This window comes from Salmo salar, chromosome 29 (assembly GCF_965601325.2).
Source record: "Salmo salar chromosome 29, fSalSal1, whole genome shotgun sequence".
In the NCBI taxonomy this organism is placed as follows: Eukaryota; Metazoa; Chordata; class Actinopteri; order Salmoniformes; family Salmonidae; genus Salmo; species Salmo salar.
The window spans coordinates 19,948,287-19,962,092 of NC_138319.1; the positions used below are offsets into that span (position 1 = coordinate 19,948,287).

At 46.2% G+C, this 13,806-nt stretch overlaps 1 protein-coding gene across 3 annotated transcripts in view; it reads right to left on the reverse strand.

Moving 5' to 3' along the window:
- LOC106590284 (TGF-beta receptor type-1) overlaps window positions 1-13,599 on the reverse strand; it is a 64,900-nt gene extending 51,301 nt beyond the window's left edge. For all 3 annotated transcript variants that reach the window (XM_014181128.3, XM_014181129.3, XM_014181127.3), the window contains exon 1: window positions 13,476-13,599. In XM_014181128.3, coding sequence (XP_014036603.1) covers window positions 13,476-13,545 — 70 coding nt within the window. In that variant the 5' untranslated portion in view covers window positions 13,546-13,599. The remainder of the gene's footprint in view (window positions 1-13,475) is intronic.
- Between the last annotated feature and the right edge of the window lie 207 nt (window positions 13,600-13,806).

Consider the following 13,806-nt stretch of genomic DNA (forward strand, 5'->3'; position numbering starts at 1 on the left):
GTCTCAATGTAGGCAGCAGAATCTGAGTTAGTGATGCCTGTTTAGCAGTCTGATGGCCTTGAGATAGAAGCTGTTTTTCAGTCTCTTGGTCCCAGCTTTACGCACCTGTACTGACCTTGCCTTCTAGATGGTAGCGGTGTGAACAGACAGTGGCTCGGGTGGTTGATGTCCTTGATCTTTTTGGCCTTCCTGTGACATCAGGTGCTGTAGGTGTCATGGAGGTAGGTAGTTTGCCCCCCCGGTGTTGCGTTGTGCAGACCGCACCACCCTCTGAAGAGCCTTGCGGTTGAGGGCAGTGCAGTTGCCGTACCAAGCTGTGATACAGCCCGACAGGATGCTCTCGATTGTGCATCTGTAAAAGTTTGTCAGGGTTTTGGGTGACAAGACAAATTTCTTTAGCCTCCTGGAGGTTGACGAGGCGCTGTTGCGCCTTCTTCACCACACTGTCTGTGTGAGTGGACCATTTCAGATTGTCTGTGATGTGTACGCCGAGGAACTTAAAACTCTCCACCGCTGTCCCTTCGATGTGGATAGGGGGGGTGCTTCCTCTCCTTTTTCCTGATGTCCACAATCATCCTTTGTTTTGTTGACGTTGAGGGAGGTTGTTCTCCTGACACCACATTCAGAGTGCACTCACCTCCTCCCTGTAGAGTGTCTCGTCGTTGTTGGTAATCAAGCCCACTACTGTGGTGTCGTCTGCAAACTTGATGGTTGAGTTGGAGGCGTGCATGGCCACGCAGTCGTGGGTGAACAGGGAGCACAGGAGGGGGCTGAACACGCACTTTTGTGGGGCCCCAGTATTAAGGGTCAACGAAGTGGGGACGTTGTTTCCTACCTTCACCAACTGGGGACGGTCCGTAAGAAAGTCCCGGACCCAATTGCACAGGGCGGGGTTGAGACCTAGGGCCTCCAGCTTGATGAGCTTGGAGGGTACTATGGTGTTGAATGCTGAGCTGTAGTCAATGAACAGCATTCTGACAAAGGTATTCCTTTTGTCCAGATGGGATAAGGCAGTGTGATGGCGATTATGTCGTCTGTGGACCTGTTGGGGTGGTATGCAAACTGAAGTAGGTCTAGGGTGGCCGGTAAAGCGGAGGTGATGTGATCCTTGACGAGAGGTGAGTGCTACGGGGCAATGGTCATCTTTGCCTTCTTGGGTACAGGAACAATGTTAGCCATCTTGAAGCATTTGGGGACAACAGACTTGGATAGGGAGCAATTGAACATGTCCGTAAACACACCAGTCAGCTGGTATGCGCATGCTTTGAGGACGCGGCTTGGGATGCCGTCTGGGTCAGCAGCCTTGCGAGGGTGAACACATTTAAAATGTTTTACACACGTCAGCCAAGGAGAGGGGTGGGGCGCAGTCCTTGTTAGCCGGCCGCGGCGGTGGCACTGTATTGTCTTTAAAGTGGGCAAAGGTGTTTAGTTTGTCTGGAGGCATGACGTGTCCGTGACGTGGTTGGATTTATTTTTGTAGTGCGTGATTTCCTGTAGACCGAGCCACATACGTCTTGTGTCTGAGCTGTTGAATTGCGACTCCACCTCGTCTCTGTACTGGCATTTTGCTTGTTTGATTGCCTTGGAGGGAATAGCTACACTGTTTATATTCAGACATATTCCCAGACCTCTATCCATGGTTAAATGCGGTGGATCGCGCTTTCAGTTTTGCGCAAATGCCGCCATCCATCCAGAGTTTCTGGTTAGGGTAGGTTTTAATAGTCACAGTGGGTATTATGTATAAAGCATAAGATTAGCGACTAATGGTGTAATCAGAACAACGTACGGGAATTCAAGTCCTTCTGCTCACCCGATCTAGAATTCCGTACAATCAAGTGCCGGCCATTTTACCTACCAAGAGAATTCTCGTCAGTCACAGCTGTGTACATTCCCCCTCAAGTAGACACCAAGATGGCCATCCAAGAACTTCACTGGACTATATGCAAAGTGGAAACCATACAGTGAGGGAAAAAAGTATTTGATCCCCTGCTGAATTTGTACGTTTGCCCACTGACAGAGAAATGATCAGTCTATAATTTTAATGGTAGGTTTATTTGAACAGTGAGAGACAGAATACCAACACAAATACAGAAAAACGCATGTAAAAAATGTTATTAATTGATTTGCATTTTAATGAGGGAAATAAGTATTTGACCCCTCTGCAAAACATGACTTAGTACTTGGTGGCAAAACCCTTCTTGACAATCACAGAGGTCAGACGTTTGTAGTTGGCCACCAGGTTCGCACACATCTCATAGAGTGAAGTACATCGGAAAAAAGCAAAAGAAAACTGCAAGACTGAATAGGAGAAAAAACAAGCAACAAACAAAGAACAAACAAAAAAGATAGGCTTTTGAAAAATAACTATTTTTCATAAAATTGTAGTTATCTTAGCTAGCTGAATTGTTTACCAGTTGCTAAGCAGTTGCTAGGGACTCTTTTGGAAGAAGCTAGCTAGCTAACGAAGAACAACAAAGAATATCTAGTTAACAGAAGAAAAGAAAGAGAAAATCAGGACAGAAGAAAAAGGATATCAAAGTGAAACAGTTCTCTAAAGACACAAGAAACAATAATACAAGAAACAACACTTCTGTAGCTTGTCAACTATGTGTCTGTCTATCCCTGTTCTCTCCCCTCTGCACAGACCATACAAACGCTTCACACCGCGTGGCCGCTGCCACTCTAACCTGGTGGTCCCAGCGCGCATGACCCACGTGGAGTTCCAGGTCTCCGGCAGCCTCTGGAACTGCCGGTCTGCAGCCAACAAGGCTGAGTTCATCTCAGCCTATGCTACCCTCCAGTCCCTAGACTTCCTGGCGCTGACGGAAACATGGATTACCACAGATAACACTGCTACTCCTACTGCTCTCTCTTCGTCTGCCCACGTGTTCTCGCATACCCCTAGAGCATCGAGCCAGCGGGGTGGTGGCACTGGAATCCTCATCTCTCCCAAGTGGACATTCTCTCTTTCTCCCCTGACCCATCTGTCTATCTCCTCATTTGAATTCCATGCTGTCACAGTTACCAGCCCTTTCAAGCTTAACATCCTTATCATTTATCGCCCTCTAGGTTCCCTTGGAGAGTTCATCAATGAGCTTGACGCCTTGATAAGTTCCTTTCCTGAGGATGGCTCACCTCTCACAGTTCTGGGTGACTTTAACCTCCCCACGTCTACCTTTGACTCATTCCTCTCTGCCTCCTTCTTTCCACTCCTCTCCTCTTTTGACCTCACCCTCTCACCTTCCCCCCCTACTCACAAGGCAGGCAATACACTTGACCTCATCTTTACTAGATGCTGTTCTTCCACTAATCTCATTGCAACTCCCCTCCAAATCTCCGACCACTACCTTGTATCCTTTTCCCTCTTGCTCTCATCCAACACTTCTCACTCTGCCCCTACTCGGATGGTATTGCGCCGTCCCAACCTTCGCTCTCTCTCTCCCGCTACTCTCTCCTCTTCCAGCCTATCATCTCTTCCCTCTGCTCAAACCTTCTCCAACCTATCTCCTGATTCTGCCTCCTCAACCCTCCTCTCCTCCCTTTCTGCATCCTTTGATTTTCTCTGTCCCCTATCCTCCAGGCTGGCTCGGTCCTCCCCTCCTGCTCCGTGGCTCGACGACTCACTACGAGTTCACAGAACAGGGCTCCGGGCAGCCGAGCGGAAATGGAGGAAAACTCTCCTCCCTGCGGACCTGGCATCCTTTCACTCCTTCCTCTCTACATTCTCCTCTTCTGTCTCTGCTGCTAAAGCCACTTTCTACCACTCTAAATTCCAAGCATCTGCCTCTAACCCTAGGAAGCTCTTTGCTACCTTCTCCTCCCTCCTGAATCCTCCTCCCCCTCCTCCCTCTCTGCGGATGACTTCGTCAACCATTTTGAAAAGAAGGTTGACGATATCCGATCCTCGTTTGCTAAGTCAAACGACACCGCTGGTCCTGCTCACACTGCCCTACCCTGTGCTTTGACCTCTTTCTCCCCTCTCTCTCCAGATGAAATCTCGCGTCTTGTGACGGCCGGCCGCCCAACAACCTGCCCACTTGACCCTATCCCCTCCTCTCTTCTCCAGACCATTTCCGGAGACCTTCTCCCCTACCTCACCTCGCTCATCAACTCATCCTTGACCGCTGGCTACGTCCCTTCCGTCTTCAAGAGAGCGAGAGTTGCACCCCTTCTGAAAAAACCTACACTCGATCCCTCTGATGTCAACAACTACAGACCAGTATCCCTTCTTTCTTTTCTCTCCAAAACTCTTGAACGTGCCGTCCTTGGCCAGCTCTCCTGCTATCTCTCTCAGAATGACCTTCTTGATCCTAATCAGTCAGGTTTCAAGACTGGGCATTCAACTGAGACTGCTCTTCTCTGTGTCACGGAGGCTCTCCGCACTGCTAAAGCTAACCCCCTCTCCTCTGCTCTCATCCTTCTAGACCTATCTGCTGCCTTTGATACTGTGAACAATCAGATCCTCCTCTCCACCCTCTCCGAGTTGGGCATCTCCGGCGCGGCCCACGCTTGGATTGCGTCCTACCTGACAGGTCGCTCCTACCAGGTGGCGTGGCGAGAATCTGTCTCCGCACCATGCGCTCTCACCACTGGTGTCCCCCAGGGCTCTGTTCTAGGCCCTCTCCTATTCTCGCTATACACCAAGTCACTTGGCTCTGTCATATCCTCACATGGTCTCTCCTATCATTGCTATGCAGACGACACACAATGAATCTTCTCCTTTCCCCCTTCTGATAACCAGGCGGCGAATCGCATCACTGCATGTCTGTCAGACATATCAGTGTGGATGACGGATCACCACCTCAAGCTGAACCTCGGCAAGACGGAGCTGCTCTTCCTCCCAGGGAAGGACTGCCCGTTCCATGATCTCGCCATCACGGTTGACAACTCCCTTGTGTCCTCCTCCCAGAGTGCTAAGAACCTTGGCGTGATCCTGGACAACACCCTGTCGTTCTCCACTAACATCAAGGTGGTGACCCGATCCTGTAGGTTCATGCTCTACAACATTCGCAGAGTACGACCCTGCCTCACACAGGAAGCGGCGCAGGTCCTAATCCAGGCACTTGTCATCTCCCGTCTGGATTACTGCAACTCGCTGTTGGCTGGGCTCCCTGCCTGTGCCATTAAACCCCTACAACTCATCCAGAACGCCGCAGCCCGTCTGGTGTTCAACCTTCCCAAGTTCTCTCACGTCACCCCGCTCCTCCGCTCTCTCCACTGGCTTCCAGTTGAAGCTCGCATCCGCTACAAGACCATGGTGATTGCCTACGGAGCTGTGAAGGGAACGGCACCTCCGTACCTTCAGGCTCTGATCAGGCCCTACACCCAAACAAGGGCACTGCGTTCATCCACCTCTGGCCTGCTGGCCCCCCTACCTCTGCGGAAGCACAGTTCCCGCTCAGCCCAGTCAAAACTGTTCGCTGCTCTGGCACCCCAATGGTGGAACAAGCTCCCTCACGACGCCAGGACAGCGGAGTCAATCACCACCTTCCGGAGACACCTGAAACCCCACCTCTAAGGAATACCTAGGATAGGATAAAGTAATCCTTCTAACCCCCCCCCCCCCCCCCCTAAAAGATTTAGATGCACTATTGTAAAGTGGTTGTTCCACTGGATATCATAAGGTGAATGCACCAATTTGTAAGTCGCTCTGGATAAGAGCGTCTGCTAAATGACTTAAATGTAAATGTAAATCTCAGGAGGGATTTTGTCCCACTCCTCTTTGCAGATCTTCTCCAAGTCATTAAGGTTTCGAGGCTGACGTTTGGCAACTCGAACCTTCAGCTCCCTCCACAGATTTTCTATGGGATTAAGGTCTGGAGACTGGCTAGGCCACACCAGGACCTTAATGTGCTTCTTCTTGAGCCACTCCTTTGTTGCCTTGGCCGTGTGTTTTGGGTAATTGTCATGCTGGAATACCCATCCACGACCCATTTTCAATGCCCTAGCTGAGGGAAGGAGGTTCTCACCCAAGACTTGACGGTACATGGCCCCGTCCATCGTCCCTTTGATGCGGTGAAGTTGTCCTGTCCCCTTAGCAGAAAAACACCCCCAAGCATAATGTTTCCACCTCCATATTTGACGGTGGGGGATGGTGTTCATGGGGTCATAGGCAGCATTCCTCCTCCTCCAAACATTTGTCTCATCTGACCACAACACTTTCACCCAGTTGTCCTCTGAATCATTCAGATGTTCATTGGCAAACTTCAGACGGGCATGTATATGTGCTTTCTTGAGCAGGGGGACCTTGCGGGCGCTGCAGGATTTCAGTCCTTCACGGCTTAGTGTGTAACCAATTGTTTTCTTGGTGACTATGGTCCCAGCTGCCTTGAGATCATTGACAAGATCCTCCCGTGTAGTTCTGGGCTGATTCCTCAACGTTCTCATGATCATTGCAACTCCACAAGGTGAGATCTTGCATGGAGCCCCAGGCCGAGGGATTGACAGTTCTTTTGTGTTTCTTCCATTTGCGAATAATCGCACCAAATGTTGTCACCTTCTCACCAAGCTGCTTGGCGATGGTCTTGTAGCCCATTCCAGCCTTGTGTAGGTCTACAATCTTGTCCCTGATATCCTTGGAGAGCTCTTTGGTCTTGGCCATGGTGGAGAGTTTGGAATCTGATTGATTGATTGCTTCTGTGGACAGGCGTCTTTTATACAGGTAACAAAATGAGATCCCTTTAAGAGTGTGCTCCTAATCTCAGCTCGTTACCTGTATAAAAGACAACTGGGAGCCAGAAATCTTGCTGCTTTAATGAGGGAAATAAGTATTCGACCCTCTGTCAAATGCAACTCAATTTATAACATTATTGACATGTGTTTTTCTGATTTTTTGTTGTTGTTATTCTGTCTCTCACTGTTCAAATAAACCTACCATTAAAATTATAGACTGATAATTTCTTTGTCAGTGGGCAAACGTACAAAATCAGCAGGGGATCAAATACTTTTCCCCCCTCACTGTACATCCTGAGGCTGCATTTATTGTAGCTGGAGATTTTAACAAAGCAAATTTGAGAAGTCTACTTAAATTCTTTCAGTAGGTTGATTGCGCTATGCGTAAGTGCAATACCCTCGACCACTGCTACTCTTCCCAGAGAGGTGTTTCTCTCTGTCGGCGCAATGCATGGAGAAGCCCGGTGGCTGACCTGATTCCGAAAACATATCCTGAGAGAGCTATGTTTCCATAAAACAGAGAATGTTACAATCTGATGTCTCTCTGGAAGGCAACCCTTGCTCAAATTGTCTACCTTGTTGTCAAGAGACTGGACATTGGCTAGTAGTATACTCGGGAGCGGTGTGCACGTCTACGGAGCCTGGCCAGGTGGCCGCTTCATCTGCCCCCTTCATCTGCCCCTTCTGCGGCATCGTTGTTTTGGATCGCCTACTGCAATTTGCTCCATTGTCCTGGGTGGTGGTCCGAACAGAGGATCCAACTCGGGAAAGTCATATTCCTGGTCGTAATGTTGTAAAGTTGACGTTGCTCTTATATCCAATAGTTCTTCTCTGCTGTATGTAATAAGACTTAAGATTTCCTGGGGTAACAATGTAAGAAATACAACAAAAAAAAATAAAAAATACTGCATAGTTTCCTAAGAACTCTTAGTAGGTTAGAACAGAAAGTCAAAATAAGAAGGCCAATGTCGTTCTTCACAGGTGCATCGAGGGAGCAGTGAGTTTAAATACAGTTAACGGCCAATTCCCAGTGAGCAGACATTCAATATAAACATGGGGATGGCTGAACAAGTACTCTAATGAATATGCATCAGGTTGATTTAAGAGAAAGCGTCTCCCGTTGACGCCAGCTGTTCGGCAGAGACCTTCAGCTCCAACAGCTCAGATGCTCCACTGACTCTCTGGGATGTGACAGTCGGTTAGCAACGGATGTTTTCTCAAAAGAGCCCACAAAATACCTCAAGGTAGTTGGAACTGCATAATGAATAAGAAAAAAAACAATTGGCCTTGAATTAAAAAAAGAGCTCTGGATTAGATGGGTTTGTTGCTGCTGTGGTTTACTCAAATTGGTGACATTTAACAACTTGCGGGTATGGGCTATAAGTCTGAGCATGGAGCTTAAAGGCTTTAAATCGTAACCATAACATGACAGGAAAATACACAATTATCTAGTTTCATTAAGAGATCAGACGATGTCTTAAGTGTGTTTAAAAAGCATAATTGCTGCATAAAATGGATGAACACTTATTCATACGAACAATGTGTAAGAAAGGCCTACTTTTCAACTATCAATACTGCAATGGGTTTGTGGGAGACCATATATTGTACAATAGCCTACAACAGTGTTCAAGATATATACGCAAGCCTGCAAGGCCTCTTCACAGCCGTTTGAAAAGTCTGTTTGTGTATGCCTGGCCTGCCCATGGCATTTCTGCTGATGTTTGCCACTATCCTGACGTGTTAATTAGACTTCAGACAGGAAAGGAGCAATAAGAGTCGCACAGAGAGTACCAGTCAATGCTGAAGTGCTAACTTTTTCGCCCCTCTCTTTGCCGGAGGCTGTACTAATTGCTGGTGTGTCAGAGCACATGACTGAGTGTTCTTTATAAATACCCAGCGAACCAAGCTGCCTTGGAGGCACAGGGAGGAGTTGTAAACCTGCCCTTCTGTTGCTGGAGCGAGGCAGGCCTGAGAGCGCACTTTTTCAGTTTGATGCGACCAGCTCAAAGAGCTCCAAATTCAGCCATTAGCAGGGTTGGATGTTCCCCAATCCTGGAAGGGGGGGCCTGAGTGAAAGAAACCCGCCTTAAAGTGCCGGCTGAAAATATTTGTCTCACCTAATTGTGTTTGATTGAGCATGGATCACACCCAAAAACCTTTATTCATGACATTTTAGTCATTGTTCTCCTATAGAGGGAAAGGGTCAAAAAGTAGCTAACCGATCGCTGCAGCAGTACATAGTCCATATGCAAATAGCCCACCCAATCTACCTACCTCATCCCCATACTGTTTTTAATTTACCTTTCTGCTCTTTTGCACACCAGTATCTCTACTTGCACATCATCATCTGCTCATTTATCACACTAGTGTTAATCTGCTAAATTGTAATTCTTCGCTACTATGGCCTATTTATTGCCTTCCTCCTCATGCCTTTTGCACACACTGTATATAGACTTTTTTCCCCTACTGTGTCATTGACTTGTTTATTGTGTTATTGGCTTGTTTATTGTTTATTCCATGTGTAACTCTGTGTTGTTGTCTGTGTCACACTGCTTTGCTTTATCTTGGCCAGGTCGCAGTTGTAAATGAGAACTTGTTCTCAACTAGCCTACCTGGTTAAATAAAGGTGAAATAAAATAAAAAATGTGGATGCTTCTACAATTCTACTTAGGAGCACATAATGTACTCCTTGTAAAAAATGTCAGCGTAGAGCCCTGATCTATAATAATAAATTGGATCAAAATGATTTATTTGAACATACATTGGTTAAAATACACAGGTAAGAAATTAAATGAAGCAATATACATCATACTAGTAATACATTTGTTTTTGAAACGACAAGAGAAACATATTTGGGCTGGTACAATTTTTTTTTGGGGGGGGGGGGTGGACCAAAACATTGAATTCCCACCCTGGCCATTAGGCTAACCAAATGGTTACTGCAGGGCAGAAACACAGACTGACAAAAGTTGAGGAAACCCTAAACAAAATAATTCTGCTACAACACTGCTAGTGGTGAGACAAGGCAGGTGAGGCAGATGAATATGATAAACATTGAACTACTCAGTGCCATGGAGCTACTGTACCATGTGGTTATGTACACCGTTAAACTTTTCCATTGGTTTTAATCCAGGACAGGAGGCCATTAATCATCTCGTAATCTTGTCAGGGAGTGTTCAAAAGCACTGATTCAAAGCGCTGTAGACCATACCTTTACTCAAATTGATCTCTCCCTCAGTTTAAAAAAAGCGAGTTCATAGCAGGTAGGCTATCCAAACCGTGCGCCAGCTGAGGTGATTGAGAAGATTGAAGAGACGGCCAACTCCAGTCGTCTCATTGAGGGACCAACTGCTCCTCTGACGTCTCTTCCAAGCACACACACGTCTCCTCCAAGCAGGAAAGTAGTTCAGGCTGTGTGGATGAGTGCAGTGCATGGCACGCCATTCCGCCATGATGGGCAGGAGTTTTATGGGCTAGATAGGGGCACGCAGTTCATACTGGGGGTGGGGGGGGCTTTTCTGCCCTTGAGAAAGGCACTTAGCCAAAATTGCTTCTAAAATATTCTCCAGATGAAAAGGATAATGACATAAAAGCAATGCATACAGCTGCTTGATACGAGTGTCTGTAGAGCAATTGGAAGAGAGAAAGGCAGCAACCGATTAATAGAGATTGCAAGAACATGTAGGCCTAAACTATTTCCAATGGAAAAGCCATTATTCAGTTTCTGTATTTGTGTGAGGAGAATGATCAATGTACTTCCTTCCTGGCAGAATTGCTAGAGCCTTTTAACTGAGAAAGAATGCTCACGGCTCTCTCAACATTTATTCAAAATCTGTAAGCCTAAACACAGGCAATTGGAGGGATAAGAACAGAAAAACAACAAAACCAAAAGCCCAGCACATAATAGGTCTGTCTTTCTGTTCTTTAAAAAGCTACAATCCCCGCAGAATTATTGATGCCACCGAAAGCGGGCCATTTGAATGCATCACTGCCCATGAAGCCAATCACAGCTGGCAAAAATACAACTTCTCATATTAGTTGTGGTCCCTTAAGCCAGGACAACAGGCAGTTTGGGGTAATTCGGATGCTTCGGATTCCTCTGAGCAAAAGGTAGCGTTACTGTATTCACCGTAACAAACACCCCTCTTTGACTAGTGGGGAGAGCTCACTGTTTGTGGGGCTTATAATCGTCCATAGAGGTTCAGAGAAGAGGGAAAGGGTCGCTCCAGTAGAAAAAGGTTATGGATGTGACTGAGCTTCAGAAGTCTTGCTCTGCGCCATTCGAAGCCTGGAGTTGATCCCCCACTTGATATTCTGATGCCACGTCAACATGGTAACACTGGCAGTTAGAGCTTTTGATGCGGTTTTATTTTCAGACATGGCACCCCAGAGATGTCACTTAAACTAAGCTGCACATCTTTTTATTTCCCAGACGAAAATGTGCTGTTTCCTTGCACCGTCTGCAGGGAGAAAGCAATGCAAGTTTTATGCAGATCCAAAATGGAAAAGGGGGCTCCGGCACACAGAATTCTGTGAGCGTGTTGAGCACCACGGGAGCTCTGTGCTGGACAGTAATGAGGTTTTCAAAAGGTCACCGGAGGACGCAAAGGTCAAACACCAGCTGTCTCCACAGATGATGTGAAATGAACTGCTTGTGACTAACGTCCCATCCAATGTAGCTAAAATAAAGGTGATGTTGTACTGAGTCTGTTTAGAGGTCCCATGATGTAAACAGCATGGGTAGGAGGACCAATCTAATTGACAATTGATCGATTATTGTCTGCCCTCTGTGTGTCATACATGTTACCGACAGCATGTATGACGAGCACAAGGCTACTATCCTCTACAAGCCGAAGAAAGGACATGTACAATTTTAGTGCGTGTATTTACATGAACTATTTCATATCTGGTCTGTCTTGAAGCTGTGAATTATTGATGACAGTAGTGACGGCATCAAATATTCTGGGGTGGGGAACTGAGGATTCACCCCCTATCTTACACAAAAACACTCCCACGAAATGCACAGATAGCCTAATGCTAAGCTTCTTATGGGTGTAGAAAAAACGAACAGAAGTCCAGCGCCTCCATTTCGAGTAAGTGGTCAGCTCCTTTAGCCATGGGATTATATGCATCAAGGTTATTGATTTCATTACATTCTGATGCAAATGATCCTGCCTCGTTTCAGCTCCCATGTCACCGGAGCATGTCAATGTTATATCAAAAAGAGAGACAGATCCTCTGCAGGGCAACATATCAATTGAGTATTAATAACGTTATTTAAGGACACGGGATAAACCTATCGGAACCTTTTGCCTCAATGGTTCTCTTTACATTATCAAGATACAACCACTGTGAGCTGAGATGTATTCATGCTTGCATCGACTCTCCCTCTATCCACACAAAGGAATGTCACACAAAGGAATATCGTGAGGTTCCGAAGCAGCAGAATTATTCTATATTCTTGTAAAACAATATATATAATTAAGTACGTTTGTGGTAATCACAGGTTCACTTTCATACAAATAACGGTTGTTTTTTCAACAAAGCATCAAAAACGACATTTAGGACGAAGGAACCGTGTCAAGTGTGAATGCACACTGTCAGCCATATAGCCGCCAAGAAATGTACAATAATCGACATTAGGTATATAGAAAGCATAGAAGGGGGGGGTCAAGTCTTTGTTATTGTGAGTTAGCTCGCGATGTTCAAATGATCGGCAAATGTTGCAAGACAGCTGCCCAGAACACTAGCTATAGTTGTTGCTTAGCTTGTCTAGAATTTCGCGCAAAATTCATACAACTGATCAGAAAAATGTAATAGATTAACTGTTACACATATTTGGTCAACTACGGTTACCTTATATTAGCCATCTTGGGGGGGGGGGGGGTAACGTTAATGTTGCCAGTTCAGCTCTCAGCAAAGCTCACACGAGAGCACAGACAAGTTTGTAAAAAATGAGCATGACTTTATTAAACAACCCCTTGCTCGGTCACTAGCGTTAGCTAGCTTGCTTTAACTTAACTGTCAACACCTTTGAAACCGTGGCTGTTTTACAAGAAAAGCATGAGTAACTCGCGAATTCATACCGTAGCAACAATAAAAGACTAGCTAAATAGATGGATTTATAACCAACCGGAAAGCTATAACGTTACTATAGCTAGGTGTCAAATTAAACAAAATCCATCTCTTCTCCGTTGACTGAACAGGTAGTTTGTAGATATCTAACGTCAATTCTCCCTCAAAATAGACAGCTAAGTTAGCTAACTTAGTAGCTGCGACTATTTAGCTACACGGACACAAATGCAAAACATATCCTCATGGCAGGACTGTCCAGGCCATGGCTTTCTTCAGCGCGCAGTCCAATCCTCCGTCCGTGTCCAGCACGAGAAATTAACGATTAAGGACGATAACAAACAGCTGTGCAGGATGCCAACTTTGTATTTTCTCAAATGAGGAATACTACTACATAAAACCAGTCAAAGCTCGAGCACCGCAGGTTGCAAATGACTTGACCGGAGTGTATCCCGCTTTGTTCCTGGACTAAAGCCGAAAGCCCTTGGAGGTGCATGAGACTTTTAGCTATTTTCGCTCGCTCTTTCTCCACCCCCTCGCAGACATTCCCCTAAACAATAAACATTCCACTGACAGCGCAGCTTGCTTTGACCTGCGCCATCTTTGAAAAGAGTCTTTAGGCTGGCACTTCTTGAAACAAGAGCAACAACGGACGCCCCGAAATCAAACTTCGTGGCCAGAACATATTGGAGGAAATAAATAGCTGTCAGGGCATAGCCTCGCTCACTTACCATCATTTTCTTGAATCCTAGTCCCAAAGAACAGGACTATTAACACGAGACAACGGGTTATTGCATCCATCGTGGTTGAGATTTACTCCAGACTGCCTGTCTCAACTTCTGTCGATAGTCCACGGTTGAGAAAAAACAGTCTGATTGGCCGGGACCGCTACCACACCCCGCCCAGACCATGCAAGCCTTCTCGTGTTGGTGGTAAACATTTACTGACGATTCACAGAATTATCCATTTTATCTTTTATTTGCCACGGGGTTTTATTAAATAATTTCAAACTATTAAAATGAACCGATGCGGTGTAGTTTATACAAGCCTCTCGCATGAAGT